General features: G+C 39.0%; 1 protein-coding gene across 1 annotated transcript in view; it reads left to right on the top strand.

Annotated features, from left to right (window-relative positions):
* LOC126473215 (VPS35 endosomal protein-sorting factor-like) overlaps positions 1-18,391 on the top strand; it is a 103,639-nt gene that overhangs the window by 41,244 nt on the left and 44,004 nt on the right. Inside the window, exons 6-12 of the mRNA XM_050100126.1 lie at positions 1,706-1,836; positions 5,167-5,343; positions 5,433-5,607; positions 8,887-9,056; positions 11,276-11,376; positions 11,496-11,677; positions 11,824-11,967. Coding sequence (XP_049956083.1) covers positions 1,706-1,836; positions 5,167-5,343; positions 5,433-5,607; positions 8,887-9,056; positions 11,276-11,376; positions 11,496-11,677; positions 11,824-11,967 — 1,080 coding nt within the window. The remainder of the gene's footprint in view (positions 1-1,705; positions 1,837-5,166; positions 5,344-5,432; positions 5,608-8,886; positions 9,057-11,275; positions 11,377-11,495; positions 11,678-11,823; positions 11,968-18,391) is intronic.

Raw genomic sequence — 18,391 nt, 5'->3', positions numbered from 1 at the left:
ACATTGTTTGATAGTTAAGGTTGGTAGTATTCACACACAAAACACAATGGGCCCCAAGTTTTTGTAGTTTTACCAACTCAAAACTAGGGAATTCAAACATTAAGATGAAATGCACAGATAGTTAGATACAGTGTTGTTATATATTTTTTTCCATGTACTGTTTCGAATATTGAACATCACAATGTTCTTGTTCTTATTGGAAAAGTATCTCGTGTAATATGCTGTAAAAATAATGAATTTAAGTGACTGAAAGTTGTTTCTCATATGATGTTGAATCTCATATTCAACTGTGCAGTGTCTGGCCAGAAGTACATCATACCATTATATGTCATCCTCTTTTCTTGTTCTGTTCAAAGATGACGTGAGTGCTGGAGGACTGTAAACGTAATAACCTCTGTTATCTTGTCATCGTAAAATAAAATAAACAGTGGGCTGTAAAATAATTTGATCATGTCTTTGAGGTACAACTTTTAATAATTTATCTGTAGTGTCTCACTAATAAGTTATTTTGCCTTGCTTTCAAAAATTTCTAAACATCTTTCTAACATTTTCACATGAACAAAACCATCATCTCTCTCCTTTCATCACTACCTAAAAGCTGATTTGAAAACAGTTCCAAATATTTTAGAGATACTCCATACAGATTGCATTATATGGACCACTTTGAAAATGTACTTCACTTTTACAGGATTCTACAAAAAAAATGTAGGCTTCCATTCAGTCTACCTATAATTAATTCCATGTGTTTACTTCCATTCACATTAACGTTGTCCATAGGAATCTACTCCGTGTGGCTGGGTCCAGCAACTGGGTATTTACTTATTAAACATTATTGATTTGTTTTATTATTTGTATCCATTAACTTGCCTTAGCTGCATTTAAGACGAGTTGCTATTCACTTTAGAAAATATGAATTTTCTTTAAGCCTTTGTTGATACCCCAATATCTTATGATAAAAAGCATTTTTGTAGTACGTCCGTATTGTGCACTGAAAATGTAGTTTGCAGGAAAGTGTCATCATAAGGTCTTATGATATCAAGAAAGGCTTAAAGAACATTTACATTTGCTACTATGAATAGCAGCTAACTTTATATGCAGCTAAAAGTGAGTTAATGCATGTAGATAATAGGAAAAACAGTAAAATTGAATGAAGAGTAAATACCCAATTGCTGGTTACCCTACTGCTGTGTTTGTGTATGGGGGAGTGAGTTAATCAGCATTGAAGTTGGTCAATCAGGCCATAGTGCACACAGATTAAAGTGGCCCGCCAGGGATGGTGTTAATAAACGTGTTCTTCATTTGGTTTCCTAAAACCGAACAAGAGAGCTACACAAAAGTTGGACATGGGACGGTAGTAAGTATCAAACCCTAGCCAAAGGCTGAATAGTCTCGTGCACTATCGTATACACTATGAGAACAACTGACACTAATTGTATTTGGTGGGCCACTAAAATCTGTATGCGCAACAACCTGATTTAATACTAATTAACTTGGAAATGGTGCAGTGCATCAAATTTTTTTCTTAACCATTGTTTCTCTGCACAACCTACCCTGCAACACCTTTACAAGCTTTCCAGGCTGTTTCTGACCACCCTGTATGTATATGAGTGCTAAATGGCTCATGTTAGTTTGTGAAGTAACTACCTCCTACTAGTTGCATCACCATAACTGGAAAAATAGCTAATTCCGTCTTTCTCCTTTGCAGTGCTCAAAGTTGTTGGTGGATACATCTGTTATTCAGTTCTATCCAAGTAAATTTGTTCTAATAACAGATATTTTAGATATATTTGGGAGATTAGTATATGAAAGACTGCGGACCAAAGCAGAATATTATGTGTAAGTATGGAGCTCTGAAAATTTGATCTTATATTTATCCATGTTGCATAGTTACACCATTATGTAATACACAGTTAAAAGATCCTTTAAAGCAGACGCTTAATTGACTGGGAAAAAAAAAATTGTGATTTCGTGAGAAATACACTGATGAATCAAAACTTTATGACAACCTGCATAATAATGTGTTCTTCCACCTTTGGACTGTCTTTAATGACCTCACTGTCAATGGGACATAAAACTCCCTAACCTCCTTTGCTTCCTTCCTTCCACCTTTGGAAAACAATACTGCATTAGTTCTGCATGCCACAGATTCGACAAGTCCTTTGCAGGTTTCTGGATGTATGTGGCGCCAGATGTCTACATGTGGGTCACACAGGTCTTGTAAAATTATAGTCCAGGGACTTGCAGGCATGTAGGTGACACCCAATAACATCACAGATGTGTTCTGTAAGGTTCAGGTAAGGTGAATTTGATGGCCAAGACATCAGTGTGAGATCACTATCATGTTCTTGAAATCACTGTAGCATGATTCTGGCTGTGTGCACAGACAGTTATCCTTTTGGAAGAGCCATCATTGTCAGGAAAGACATCTACCACGAAGGGGTGCAGGTGGTCCCCCCACAGGTGTCATGGTGCCTTTAATTACTGTAACAGGTCTCGTAGAAGCCCGATGAATGTCCCTTGTAGCGTAACACTGCCCCCACAGCCTGTGTCAGTGTTGTGGTCCACACTCTGAGCAGCTGTTTGCCTGAATGCTGCGGCAGTGGCTGCGTAGGTGGGCAGGGGTAAACCTTCGTGGCAGAGTCATCTGTTGACCTATGCACCTGAACCTAAGGCACCATCAAAGGCTGCTCAAGTGTGGCAGGTCTTGAGAACCTAGTGTTGTAAATGAAAATAAATTAGATGAACAGTGTAGGAAAAGACAGATTGCTACTTACTGTAAAGGTGACACATCAGATTGTAGGCAGGCACAGTTAAAAGATATGTAGCTTTCAGCCACAGCCTTTGTCAGCAAAGAGAGACACACAAACAACATTCACACACACACGTACACACACACATAAAAACAAGTACACCTTATGCACACATGACCACCAACTCCAGCATCTTGGGCCGCAGTCGACAGTCGTGCCCCTGCACGCGCGCCAGTTTTTTTGTGTGTGTGTGTGTGTGTGTGTGTGTGTGTGTGTGTGTGTGTGTGACTTTACTGATGAAGGCTGTGGCCAAAAGCTACATGTGAGTGTCTTTTATGGTAAGTAGCAATCTATCTGTTCCTACATTGTTGATATTCCTACCTCGAGTTCCCATTGTTTAATAAATTAGATGAGATAGGGGAGGCCTTGGAAAGAAGTCTGAGAAAATCTCTGCATCGTTTGACATTTCAGCCTGGTGTGTCAAGAGCATCTGCTCATAGAGCTGTGCATAAACTGAAATTGAAACCATACAAAATAATGGTAGTGCATCAACTGAAGAACTCAGATATTGTTGCTTGACGTCATTATTCAAACTGGCTGTTACAGTCTGTGCACAGTGGGGATGTTGATCCAGAGATGCTTTTTTTGTGATGAAGTGTGGCTGCATTTGTCAGGGTACATAAATTGTCAGAACAGTCGATGTTGGTGCTATGAAAATCCTCGTGAATTACATCAACAACCTCTGCATGATGTGAAAACAGGAGTGTGGTGTACAAGTACTGCGAGACAAATTACAGGTCCAATCTTTTTCAACAATACATTCTGACAGGTATGTGAACAATGGATTGCATTTTTTTTTTTCCTTCAAAAACTAATACCTAACTAAAAGATGTGTAGTTATTTCACGTATGACAATGCGAGACCACACATTGGCAATGCTTCTGTGACAGCAATACGATTTTTGGTGATAAAATGGTTGACTGGCCTCCTCATTCTCCAGATGTAAATCTGTGTGATTTTTACCTTTGGGGAATGTTAAAAGACAAGCTGTAAGCAACAAATCCCCAAATGCTCAGAGAGTTGGAAGACAGGGTTCGGCTAGCCATTTCTCATATTTCGGCATCCGAAGTTCGTCGAGCATTTGCTAATTTGTTCAGGAGATGTCAGGCTGCTCTTACCGTAGAGGGATCTCATTTTGAGCACCTATTGTAAATAAAGGTAAGCTTAAGTTAATCAGATGGCAACATTGTTTATGCTTAACTCAGGGGAAGCGCACAGCAGTCGACTACCAGCAGATTAGTGTCCAAGAGTCAGGTGTGGTGGCGAATGGCAGATGTAGTGGTGGGGGGCAGTGCCCATGCCGTGCTACCTGTAGACCCCTCCCGGGTATCTTTTGCGAGACACCCTCTACTTAGAGAACAGATAATGATAATGTACAAATGAGAGCTTTCGTGAAGCAGTAGCTCATGACTGTCAGCACTTGTATTTTCAGTAGGATCTTCAAAAACACACACACAAACTGCATGTACTTGGAAAGCATTGAAGGCATGCCAATAGGACTGATGGTAGCGTAGTGTTTGGTCTGTATATGAGTTCAGTTGGAATGTGATTGTTAATGTCACTGGTTGTGACTGCTTTATAGTTGTGTTTTACATGGATTTGTGTACAAAGTGATATTGCTGCGGTTGTCAGTTGATGAAAAGAAGTCTCAACAAAAAGATTAATGGATGTTATGCTAACTTTCTAGGTTAAGGGTCATATTTGTAGTCTCATGTCAAAATACACATATCACTTTTCTTTTCTTTCTGTGAATAACACACATCTACCTGATTTGTTTCACTTGTGTTCTAAGATTAAAATGGGTATTGGCTTCACCTCCTAAGTACCCGCTTCCTATCAAAAATGTGACACCATTTAAGTCAAGCTTGTTCTTTTTCTCACTCCCATATAGTTTTCCCTTTAACAACAGAAATATTGCTATAAGGAGAAACATAAGTTTTAACTATGAAATCCATCATATAATTCCTTTAAATAAGTCAATTTTTAATTATATTTTGATAATATGAAATTTAATTCTGTAAGGTAACAGAAAAATGTATGAAAACTAAAAACATTGAAAGTAAAAAACAAATAACTTGTGGGTGGGGAGGGTGGGCAGCCAAAACTTCTCTGGCAGAGGGTACCAATGCACCACACATGCATTCTTCTAATAAATCTGGACTTTATCTCTACAGCTTTTAATTTTCTAATTGTTATTACTGTAATAATAGCTATAAAATACATTTTACCGAAGACAAATTATTTGTTGTTTTTTTTTTCTGGATTTTCTGTTTTCACTCTTCTGAGTATATCACTAGATCTTCTGAATTTTTTTCACTTACTTAGTAAATCATCTAATACTATTTGCTTGTTTCAGACCTGGTAGTAAAACACCAACATCTCTTCCAGAAAAATTTACTCCAGACATGGTACCAGAATCTGCTAAGGAAACGTGTAGGAACTGGTTCTACAAAATTGCATCAATCAGAGAACTAGTACCACGGCTTTACGTTGAAATGGCTATTTTAAAGTCATATAGCTTCCTAACATCAAGGTATTGCCCAAATCTTTTATAATTATGATTACTTGTATACCAAAAAGTATTGTTATTAAATACTTGTATGGCATAATTGTTCAATACAGTGAGTTCTCCCAAGCACTTTTGAGGTTGACGAGAATGATCAGAGGCATCGGTGATCCACTTGTGGCTGTTTATGCAAGATGTTATTTGTGTCGAGTAGGCATGGCTGTCTCTCCATTTTCAGACAGGGAATACATAAAGGAGAATTTCTATGACTTTTTGGCATCATATGACCAGGTAAGTACACAGTCAAAATGTATGTTACCCTCACAGTTTCTTCCTTTGACCATTTTGTGAAATTTCAAAAATAATGTTTGAATTTTAGTAAGTTCTTTATTCAGATAGTTTCTATGAGTATTGTGATTATCACTGACATCTCTGTTGTTCCGACAACTGGTGGAATGTAATGCCTAACATGCTATATGCCCCTGTGGGTCACTGCAATCACCATATGAAAAACTGAAATTAAAAAGATCTAAGTGCTGTAATAAGGAATTTTTAAGTTTTCTGTGAAATGGGATGTATATAACAAGCCCAGTAATGTATAAAAGGCTCAAATTGTCATGAGTGAAAATGTGGTAGCAAATGCAATCAGCAGATGGCATGCAGTTTAACAGCCACTGCTGTTATCATAGGTAAGGCTCTGCATTCCGAGGAATTACTCCTCTGCATTAGATAAAATGGTAGTGGTAGCAGATGTTTATAACAGTTTGAGTGAAAGGAAACAGCAAATTAAAAGAGAAAATACTGTGACAACAATGAGGAAAAAGCTGAAAAATGAAGGGAATGAATACAAAAGTTCAAGTAATAAATGTATTCCTGTGAAAGCTCCTCCAGCACAGGAGGTAAATCTCATTACTGACCACTAACCTACACCAAACTGGACAGACAGTTTATTATTGATTTACCAGATGTATTGTTCTAGAAGATGTAAAGGACATGATACAGCAACCAAGGCAAATAAAGTCATTTATCATAATTTACATGAATGTATCTGACTTCTTTGAGTTCAAGAAAGCAGCAGATTGTAATATAAACACAGCAGATCTAAAAATAGACAAAGTACAGTGATTGTGGTTAGAGAAACATAAGCCTCATGTTGTTAAGACCAAGAGAATCTTAAATTAAACTGAGGCTTGGGAAGGTATCCCTATTTTGAGAAAAGGTGTATAGTACAGGACATCATGAAAATGCAACTTCCTGCCCTGGGTGTTACAAGCCACATCTGTGAAGAAAAGAAGAAAGATTTGATTGAAGTGGTGCAGTACATGAAAAATAATGATCACATACAGTTTTACAAAAGCAGAATAAAATTTTACTATTTTTTTCTGATTATTGAAGCACAGCACTTAGAGTTTTTCATTACATTTCCACTTTCAGTAAGTTTTTCATACAATTGCAATACAACGTTTGTAATTTTCTTTGGAAAGTAGATCTATACTAAGCTTAACTTTAAATAAAGATCAGATTAGATTAGATTCATTTTTCATTCCATAGACCCGAAAAATGATATGATTCTCGTGGATGTGTAACAAACACATTAATAGTGCAGTTGCGACCATTAATTACCTAGTATACTTAAAACACATTTTCCTCAAATTCATGATTGTGGAACTTAGAGCCTTTTTTATTTTAAGTTCTTCAATTCAGCACATTTTTGGTCAAGGTAAAATAAAAAAAACTACATAATGTTGCTTCACAATGTATGGGAGTTTGTCTCCAAGAAACATTGCTTGTACTGGAAAAAATATATTGAATTGCACCTCTTAAACTATCATCAGCCAATTAGCTGGTGATATGAGCACCATTGTTACAGGATATCAGGAACCAATTAATAAAGCAAATATTGTACTGAATTAACAGGTAATAGGCTGCCTGTCAATTGTAATAAACCCATACTTCAGCATTTCCACATGCTAGTGAGGGATACTCTGCCCTCTTACGATTGTGTGAAGAACGTAAAGCAGAAGACAACATATTCCAGGGAAAGAATAGATGAATCGCACATATTTATCACCATCTTCAGAAGTGGGATTTACCTTAATACTTTCAGAAGATTATTTTCATCTCTATCCATAGTATACATTTGGTAGTTTACTTAGTGTATTTTTTATCATACCAGACCTTACATCAGTGTTCATACTCAGAAGAATATTCTTACTCAGCAGAATATTCTAACCTATTCATTATTATATGTATCATATTTATACTATACAAATCTAATGCACCATCAAATGTAATACACATACCAATTTTAAAAATTAAAAGTATAAAGAAAGAGTTTGTTGGTGTGTAACTTGTAGGCTAAGTTTATTTTGCACAACAATGGATGTATACACGAACTATCAAAACGACAACAACAATTTTTAAGTGATACAGCCATTATTTAAAAAGAACCCCTAACTAGACTACCTATTTGGCATGCAAACAAACATACCATAATTTACAGATGTTACTCATTGTTATTCACTAATCCCATCATTATTGGAATCCTCAGAGGAGTCTGCCTTCCCCATCATCCTTGGTGTTGTTCCAGAGCACATCATCTTCACTGCCTGTCAAGGTATTTGAAATAAAGCATTTCTTGAATGGTTTTACAATCATTGGTACTTCAATGCCATTCCAAGCTGCCAAAACCCAGTGTGCAATAATGTGGGTGTAGCAGCATGCTTAATTTGTCCCGTCAGAGTCATTTCACACTTTGGTTCAAGGAACCATTTTCCATGCTGTTCCTGAATGCAACCTTTGAAATGTAACACAGAAGTCATTCCTCAGGAATAATAACAAGGTCATTGGCAAGGCTGTAGATCTTCTTTTTATGTCATTACTGAGATGACCATGAAATGCAGTTTGAAAAGCCCACCAGAATGGAGTTCCCATATGTTTCGAAGACAGTCAAGCATTGAGTGTCAATCCTTCATCCCTTCTATTGATTTTGAACAATGACATCATCAGGGAACAGCATTTCATTTTTAGGGGTCTTGGGACTTATTTTATGCATGAAGATTAAGAAAGGGGGAGTATATGCCCATCTGCTCTGATTGCCCGCATTACAATTATGCTGTTTTTCACATCCTGATGTTTCTTTTGTCCCTTTCTCATCAATTGTGTAATTAAATGGCATATCAAACCAAACTGATATCTCATCAGTGTTGCCTATTTGGCCATCGGAAAATTTGTGAGTACCTAATGCCAACACACTGTGTAGTAACAGGCCAACAATAATGTAACAAAGTTGATAATTACATCTATGCATGGTGACGTAAGGTACAATACCTAAATTTCAATGCTGTTGTTGGTGAATGACAGATTGAAGTTTGTACTTGAATATAATGTGCCTTCAGACCTTAAGCACACACTGATTTTGAATACTATGTGTGGTACAAAAAAATCCACATTAGATCTGCATAAATATGATACATTTTTCTTGACCATGTTGGTGGTGAATAGTGCTCTGTCTGTCACACTCCACGTTCTCATCACAGACTTTACACTATTCTTCTTGTTTTGTTTCAGGTATTTTCTGATGGAGTCAAGGCAGATCTAAGTCAGCAGAAGGTCGAACTGTCAACGTACCTTACACTGTACACTCCTGCACTTGACTGGATTCTTCAGGGGGTAGCTGCAAATGCACCAGAGAGCCTCTTAGTGGAAGTCATTACACGCTGCAAAGAAAAGCGTAACAGGTCATTATTTCAAATGAATTTTTCACTTTCAATCAAAATAAAAGTGTGAGCATTAATAATATTTTAACGAGAAGAAATGTCTATTTACCAGTTTCCAGAACAAAAATAACTAAATCAGAACTGACAGATTCACAAAATAAAGGAAATACTGAATCTTGGTGGCTGAATGGTTAAATCCAAAGGCCTAGGGTTCAGTCCTCTATTGATCTGGTTGTTTCTTGGTGTTGTAGCACATTGGCTGATGCTGCTTAATTCAGCAAATTTTCATCTTAATGAACTAATAACAGACAAGGTTTAGCATTCTGGATCACCACTTATGTGTTATAACGTGACACAACTAATCAGGTCATTGCTGCAGCTTCATAATTGAAAACACAATGGAGAGTGAACGTTATGACTACAAGTAATGAGAGCCCAATTCAGTTCCAGTGAATGAAAGCAAGGAACACTCACTCTAACAGTGTTCCAAAATCAAAGTGCGGGACCAGTCAGAGATATTACATTATGGAAATTAATAACAAACAGAGTATTTATTTACAACCATGGACATGGACTGAACAAATAATATCACTGTCCCCATGTCACTGGAGTGGCAGGTTATTAGATAAAATGTGCTTAATTTTTTTAACTGCCTCACTCTTTTTCTTGTGCCTCTTTTTTTTTGACTCGCTTTCCCCTATTGAACAATTTGGATTTTCACTGCCCAACTTTTCTAGTTTGTTTCTTATTGTTAATTTCCTCTACTTCCTGGAGCTCCTGTACTAAAACATTACTATTCTCCTTTCCCTTCCTGTTGACAACATTTCTCCTTTCTCTTTTTCCCATTTGACATAAACAGTGTAGGATTACTGAATATGTTTCTTTTGTACTTGCTGTCTCTCCTCCTCCGGCAGCCATCATGCTGAAACTCGTGTATCCAATTACAGCCTGACTTTTGCACAATTATTTAGTCTCCTGGTCTGCCATGAAATCAACTTGACTCAAGGAATATTATTATAATACTGTATTAACTGCTATCTGGTTCAGCGATGCACTGCATCTGTGACTTGTATTGCATGAATTGTAGTTACAAGGTTTTTTTTTATTTTCTTGGAAATATATCGGTTTCATGAAAACTTTTATTTTTGAGAGACTGTACAATTTTCAGTAGAGTATGTGGGAAGATGCTCAAGTTCATTAAATTTTCTAGGTATTCCTTTCTCAACATAATACCTCAGTTATTCTTGTAAGTTAATGTAACCTATATTTAAAATGTGGGTGCAAATATCTGCTACCTGCAAACATATTTTTAAAGTTGGCTGTTATCAATACTGTTGGAAACATTCCATCTTTTCTGCTGTTTTCCTGAACTGTTTGCATTTGATGCTTCCTTTCTGTATTCTCCAGTACTTCTAACTACTGTACGACCTAGATATCTGGGATGTTTTCTTAACCACTGTCCTGGAAGAATTAGTCATCTGTGGTAGTAGTCTCTTTATCCTCTCTCCAAGCTTATGTTTATCTTCCATTTTTGGTCAGTCTATGGCATAATTTTTTTTTACTTGAAAACTATGTTCTTGGTAATAAAGCTTTGCTTATATCAGTGATTTTCTTATGGCAATAAAATGAGACCATTTTCTTGATTACTTTTTGTTTTTGTCTTAGGCCGTAATTTTCTGCTTAATATATTATCTCTTGCTTTGAGAGATACTATCAGAGGCTGATTCCCCAGTATTAATTGAATGAAAAATTTAAAGTCTGGAAATAAAACAAGGCATAAAATTCAAATCAAGACACATAGAAAAACTATTTTTTCCAAAAAATGATGATGGTGAGATGTTTGACTAATATACTTGTATGAAATCTTCAATATTACAAACCACTGCTTCCATTCCACATTGCCACTCTTATACCATCACTTGTACTCCCTTTATTTACTGGATTAATCAAACTTTCTATGAAAAATTCCTCAAATGATAGCTTTACCAAAATGCCTTGTACACTATGTTATTGAAATTTACATTTCCTTGAGCTTAATATATATTTCTGTTATTTTGTGTATAATAGTGTACTCTTATTTTGGTATGTATAAGTGGTTCAAGAAGAAATGTAAGTTAGTTATCTAATACATTATCACTTGCAATTACAGTTGCTCGTGTCCTGTTATTAGTCGGTGAATTAGGAGTTTCCAATACAAATGCCGTCAAATAAAAGGTTTTTCTTTGTTTTTCTTTTCATAGTGCCCTCTTGTTAAATACAGTAATGGCTGCTTTTAAACCTGCATACATAGCCAGCAGAGCATCAGAGTTTGTCGAGCTGGTTTCAAACTGCAATGAGGAAGGTACATTCTATCATTTAACATAAATTTAATACTTTCATCCTTTGCCTTATTGCAGAATAATAATAAATCATTACTAGTAAGAATTATCACATCCCTTTTAAGTGAAATGTTTATTGCAGGTTTTCCACAGTACATACTCTTCCGAACCCTTGGGTTTTGTCTTGTTCTGGCAGATCCTCCAGCAGAGGATAGGTTACAAATATTGAATGATGTGTGGCGTATTGTTACAAAACTAGAAGATCCCACCCAGTACATCAGCTGTGCAGAAGTCTGGGTTCAGTTTGCTGTCAGACATTTTTCGGTATATTTTAACATTGCACATATTTTTGGAAGTTTTGCCATACTTTTAGGAAAAACATTACTAGATTGTTTTCTTTAATTGTTTAGGTTGCTGTCAAATGACCCTTACCTACATTTTATTTACTATGTATCATATTTATTTGACAGTGTAGGGAAGTAAACACATTCCTTGGAGACATCATACGCCATATGACACCGGACAGAGCATATGAACAACATTACTCACAGCTGCAATCAGTTGTGGACAAAATCTTGCTACATACACAAGATTTTGAGACACTCTTCACAATGGTATGTTTGCATAACTTATATTCTGTTCTGAACAACTATACAGAGCTCAATAAAATATTAAATGAAAGGACTGAATGAAGATAAGGACAACAGAAGTTGGATTATTTAATACCAAATAGTTTAAGAAATAATAATATTCTTTTGTGTAGATATAGATAAATTACAGCTCACTAAGATTATATGTTCAAGAAGCTTAGGGCAATCCAGTTAGATTGTAATTAAAAATAACACAGCAGTATTTATGATAATAGAAATTCCAGAATGGAAAGAAAATTGGAAAAGACAACTGCTCACTTGTAGCTGATTATTGGGAGACACATATATAAATATAGCAATAATAGAACTTTAAGGATTCCCCCCATGTTACACACACACACGCACACACACACTACACCAATACTGTTTTGTAAGTGTAAAGGACAGTGGCAAGGGGAAGCGACTGGAAAGTTCAGCACAAGGACGGTGTAGGGAAGTTCCAAGATACAGGGAAGGATGATACAGGTTGCTCATTGCCAATATAAAAAGTAAACAATTATTATGGTAACAATCATAAAACAGAGGGATTACATTTTTTGGGGGGGGGGGGGGGCAGCCCCTACTCTTACCACTCTGGTATTATATAAGTACAGAACTTACTTTACCACCTCTGTTCCTTTTGCATTAACACTATCTGTGACCATAATTTCCTGCGTGCCATCTCAGAATTGTGCTCCTTGCACTCCAACAATTAAAGTAATATTCTCAAGACCATCTGAGGAAACTAAACTACTTTTATCAATCTCCTTATTCCTGCCTGTGATTAGCACTACTCACCAAAGGATCTGTCATTCACATCCAAACCCATCCCACTTCCCTGCCAACCTCTCGTAGCTTCCTAACATAGCCGGTCTACTTAGCCTCCAACACACTCCAGAAACTTCCTGCCCCCCCTCCCCCCCCACACACACTACTCTACCCCCAGATAAAAACTCACACTGCTCTCAAAATCCTCAAGAGCTTTATCAATCTATCTTTTAAAAAAATATGACCCTAGTAAAAGTCTCAGTCCAAACTGCCCACCTTCCTCACCCTGTGAACCAAGGAATTTGCCACAGTGGGGTGGGGCCTTGCTTGCCACAATGATACAGATAGCCCTACTGTAAATGCAACCACATCAAAGGGATAGATGTGGATATATAAATAACATGGTCCCTTAAGAGAGATAGCATACTTTTCAGTATTGCCAGGGGTAACAGTCGGGATGGATGACTAGCTAGCTGGAGCATTAGCTAACGTGGCCATGCTATGATGGTACTGCAGCATAACGGGGAAACTACAGCTGTTAATCTCTCAAGGACATCCGACTCTACTATATGGTTTTATGATGATGACATCATTCTGAGTAAAATATTCTAGAGGTAAAATAATGCTCTATCCATATCTGTGAGCAGGAACTATTTATGAGGGTGCTATGATAAGAAAAAATTGATATGGTGCTCTATACATGTAATGTTATCCTGTAATCATGTTTTTCTTTAGGCTTTCCTGACACACCAATTGTCATGCTCCATTACAGTCTTTTGTAATACAACAGGTGTGTATTGTGTGTGTGTGTGTGTGTGTGTGTGTGTGTGTGTGTGTGTGTGAAGAGTAGTGTGATTGTTTGTGTTGTATGATGATGATGATGATGATGATGAGAGAAGGGTGGGGGTGAAACCTGGTGCCAGCACATAGCCTCCTCCTCGCAAATAGCAGCAAGGGGCTGCCAAGCTTAACCTTTGAACAGGTGTATAAATTGCGCCAACCACAAACAATATTGTCTTATATTGTTCCATTGTTGCTTTACAATTGTGAGACTGTACCTATTCCATCATTATTGCTTCAGCTAACTCACAGCTAACTTGTGCTGACATACGTCCAAGTGAGAAGCAGTAATATAAAATAAACAGCCAGCTAGGCGAGAAAGAATGTACAATTTGTGCAAAAAAATCACCCAGATTCTGAGCTAGCGGCACAATCGCACAATTTGGCAACTGTCTATGAGATAATTAGAACTCGAATAAATGGTTGGCTGTGATCTGATGCGACTGTGATATTTATTGTTTTGCGTGTGTTGTTGTAGTTATGTTACTTTTGTACACTTCATCAGAGAGATGTAAGGGAAGGTTATTTTATTATTGTTTGATTAAACAGTGATTTAACTCAAATAATGTAAGATTATTTTATCTTCATTTAATTAAACTAATATTACACTGTGATTCTTCTCATACATGTTTACCTTGGTAACATAAAGACAGCAATTATTTATATATGTACAAAGTACACCACATGCCCGCTTGTGTTATAAAAAGTGACATACCTGCTCAGAGGTTAATGTCCCCATCCGACAGATGGATCACCATCAACAATGTTACATGTCCTCACTTCAAGAGACACTGCGGAGAGGTTTGATATTTAAACCGAGACACTGACGCAAAGACTGGTGAACTTTATGCTACCACCTCCAGACCAAGATCGATAACATGCATTATCTGTCATACAAAATCAATGGAAATGTTGTAATTGGTAAGCAGGACCTTCATGGAGCATAGCTGAAGCAAGAGAGATCGAGACCATGTTGACAACATGCCGCTGGTACTACTCGGCCTGTGATGACACTGAAAACGAGCAAAGCTGGTGCTCTTGTTTCGACCTCTCACCACTGGACTGAATGCAAATTCTGCCTTTGTGGTGATGGAATACGTGGGTTACATCCTTCCCCTCTGGGGAGTTGGCACCATATGCATTGACTGAAGAAGATGGAGGGCCAATTGGGTGGGACTGCTGCTGGAGACAGGCTGGCATGGCTGAGCAGGCCAAGGGGTGTGCCCAAGTGACCCAATGGTGGTGGCACTAATATGATGGCAGCCATTCATCAACAACAGTAACCTCCATCAGGTTGTCAGCACCTAAAGAGATGTTGCCAAACATTGCTGGGCTGGGCCATCATGTGTCTCTGGCCTGGTGGGGCGTATGGCTGGAAGTGGCCTGGATGAAGTCGAGTCATGCATGGAACCCCCCCACATGTGGTGACAGCATGGAAAGCACAACACCGTGGCAGTGACAACTGGGGAGTGGTTGCCAGACACTCCAGTGGAAGGGCAGTGTCCAGACAGCCACTGTCAGACATTGGCTGAGGGCCCAGTGTCACCGGTAGCTGCATCTTGACGTCACTGGCACCCAACAGCACACCCAGTGGTGGTGCCCCCATGTTGCCAGAATCCTGGAGATGTGTGGTTTGTGGTTTTACTGGAGAGCTCCCTGCCAGCATCATCTTTGGCTGCAGTGGGTCAACCACTGATCAGCTAGTTCTGATGGTGGGAGAGTGACACCCCATTGGCATCTGCAGTGAACATTTGCCAACCATGCATCACTCACACCATCTTCAGCACCCATACAGGCCACTGACTGAAGGTGCGTACCGGATTGGGTTGCTCGAAGCGTATTGTAGAGAATGTGAATGCACCTTGGGCCATCGGCACCCAGGGCTGTCAACTGTGGGGAACCTCCACTAGGCTTTTGCCAAACAGCAGGGTGGTCCTATGGATGCTGAGAAACAGAAGTAGTCCCAAGTCGGCAGATGAATTTACCGAACACTTTTTTAACTGCATCTTAAAAGTGCACATCATACACTCCAGCTCCCCATTTGACTCCAGGGGATATGCTGTGGATGTGAGGTGTATAATACCATTGCAGGCACAAAAGTCACGGACCCGAAAACCTGCTTGAGAGCCTGTAGTCAGACCGTCATGGTGGACTACATGTACCAGGTGATTGAAAAGTCAGTATAAATTTGAAAACTGAATAAATCACGGAATAATGTAGATAGAGAGGTACAAATTGACACATATGCTTGGAATGACATGGGGTTTTATTAGAACAAAAAAAAAAAAAAAAAAAAAGAAGAATACAAAAGTTCAAAAAATGTCCGACAGATGGCGCTTCATCTGATCAGAATAGCAATAATTAGCATAACAAAGTAAGACAAAGCAAAGATGATGTTCTTTACAGGAAATGCTCAATATGTCCACCATCATTCCTCAACAATAGCTGTAGTCGAGGAATAATGTTGTGAACAGCACTGTAAAGCATGTCCGGAATTATGGTGAGGCATTGGTGTCAGATGTTGTCTTTCAGCATCCCTAGAAATGTTGGTCGATCATGATACACTTGCGACTTCAGGTAACCCCAAAGCCAATAATCGCACGGACTGAGGTCTGGGGACCTGAGAGGCCAAGCATGAGGAAAGTGGCGGCTGAGCACACGATCATCACCAAACGACGTGCCCAAGAGATCTGTCACGCGTCTAGCAATATGTGGTGGAGCGCCATCCTGCATAAATATCGTACATTCCAGCAGGTGTTTATCAGCCAGGCTGGGGATGATGCGATTCTGTAACATATCGGCCTATCTCTCACCCGTCATGGTAGCAGTTACAAAACCAGAATCATACATTTCCCCGAATAAAGAAGTCCTGATAACGGTAGATGTGGTAAATCCAACCCATGCCGTGACTTTCTTGTCGTGCAATGGAGTTTCCACAACAGTTCTAGGATTTTCGGTAGCCCAAATTCTGCAGTTGTGGGTGTTGACAGGCCCTCGGAGCGTGGAATGAGCTTCGTCGGTCCACAACACATTACTCAACCAATTGTCATCTTTCGCCATCTTTTCAAATGCCCACACCGCAAATGCCCACCGCTTCGCTAAACCGCCATGATGCTGATGGATTTTGTACGGATAGCATCAGAGGGTACGCCTCAGTGCCAACCAAACAGTAGTGTATGGAATGCCAGTGCGATGTGCGACTGCATGAGCGCTGACTTCCCCGCCCGTGCATAGACGAACCTGCTACAGTCTCCATTTCTTCCTGAACTGTCTCAGCAGCATTACGTCTTGTGCTTGGTCGGCCACTACAGGGTCTATCATCTAAACAACCTGTCCCTTCGAACTTCGAAATCATTCTCACCACAGCTGCATTTGTCAATGGACCTTTACCCGTTCGAATCCCCTTCCTATAGCGATAGGATTGTAACGCTGAACTGGCACATTCCCATTCTGATAATACAGCTTCACTAAAAGCGCCTTTTCAGGTAATATCAACATGCTGCGACTGCTGGTGCATCTGATTCTCTCTCTTATCACAGCTCCTTTTATACACGATTGTCATGCATTGTCACTGACGTTTTGCTGTCCAGCGCCGTCTGTCGGACATTTTGTGAACTTTTTTTCTAATAAAATCATTCCAAGCATGTGTGTCAATTTCTACCTCTCTACCTACATTATTCCGTGGTTTATTAAGTTTTCAAATTTATACTGACTTTTTGATCACCCGGTACATGACATTGGGACAATTTGACAGTGTGTCAACCACCACCAACCACATAGAATTACAGAAGGGGTCTGTGTTGTTGATGCGGACATGGCCTCATGGGAGACTTGGTGTAGATCATAGAGTGAAAAGCTGTGGCAGTGCTACCTGCTACTGAGCACACTGCTGGCACTCGAGGATGACCTTCTCAACTGCCAATTCAATGCCAGTCCAGTGAACACAATGCCATGTGAAGACTTGCAAGTGGGTCAGACCCCAGTGGCCATGGTGCAGGAGAGCAAGGATACAAGCCCTTAGGACCATAGGAACAAAAACACAGGTGTTGTTCAAGTAGGTGATAAGGAGGAGTTTACCGTCAGCTGATGATGGAGGAAGAAGTAGTTACAGAGTGGACAGGGATGGGCCGATTGCTGTAACTGACCAAACAGTGATTTGCAGAGGAAAGAGCAGAGCAACACAAGCAATGATGGGAAAGAGATAGGGGCCCCAATATTGCGCTGCAAAGAGAAAGGCTATTGCTGAATTTGGAGCGTAATGTAGATCTTGCAGGAAACACTCATGCTCTGGTGATCCTGGAGTGTTCGTCGCTGTTAGTAGTAGTTTATCCTGTAGTGAAGTAGAAGTGGATAGTTCCTGTGAATTATTATGGGTGGAGGTTACACTAAACAACCGAACTAGGTTAATAATTGGCTCCTTTTACCGACCTCCCGACTCAGCAGCATTAGTGGCAGAACAACTGAGAGAAAATTTGGAATACATTTCACATAAATTTTCTCAGCATGTTATAGTCTTTGGTGGAGATTTCAATTTACCAGATATAGACTGGGACACTCAGATGTTTAGGACGGGTGGTAGGGACAGAGCATCGTGTGACATTATACTGAGTGCACTATCCGAAAATTACCTCGAGCAATTAAACAGAGAACCGACTCGTGGAGATAATATCTTGGACCTACTGATAACAAACAGACCCGAACTTTTCGACTCTGTATGTGCAGAACAGGGAATCAGTGATCATAAGGCCGTTGCAGCATCCCTGAATATGGAAGTTAATAGGAATATAAAAAAAGGGAGGAA

This window comes from Schistocerca serialis, chromosome 4 (genome assembly GCF_023864345.2).
Source record: "Schistocerca serialis cubense isolate TAMUIC-IGC-003099 chromosome 4, iqSchSeri2.2, whole genome shotgun sequence".
NCBI classification, from domain to species: domain Eukaryota; kingdom Metazoa; phylum Arthropoda; class Insecta; order Orthoptera; family Acrididae; genus Schistocerca; species Schistocerca serialis.
The sequence above is the reverse complement of the archived record's forward strand: the minus strand, read 5'-3'. Positions and strand labels throughout refer to the sequence as shown.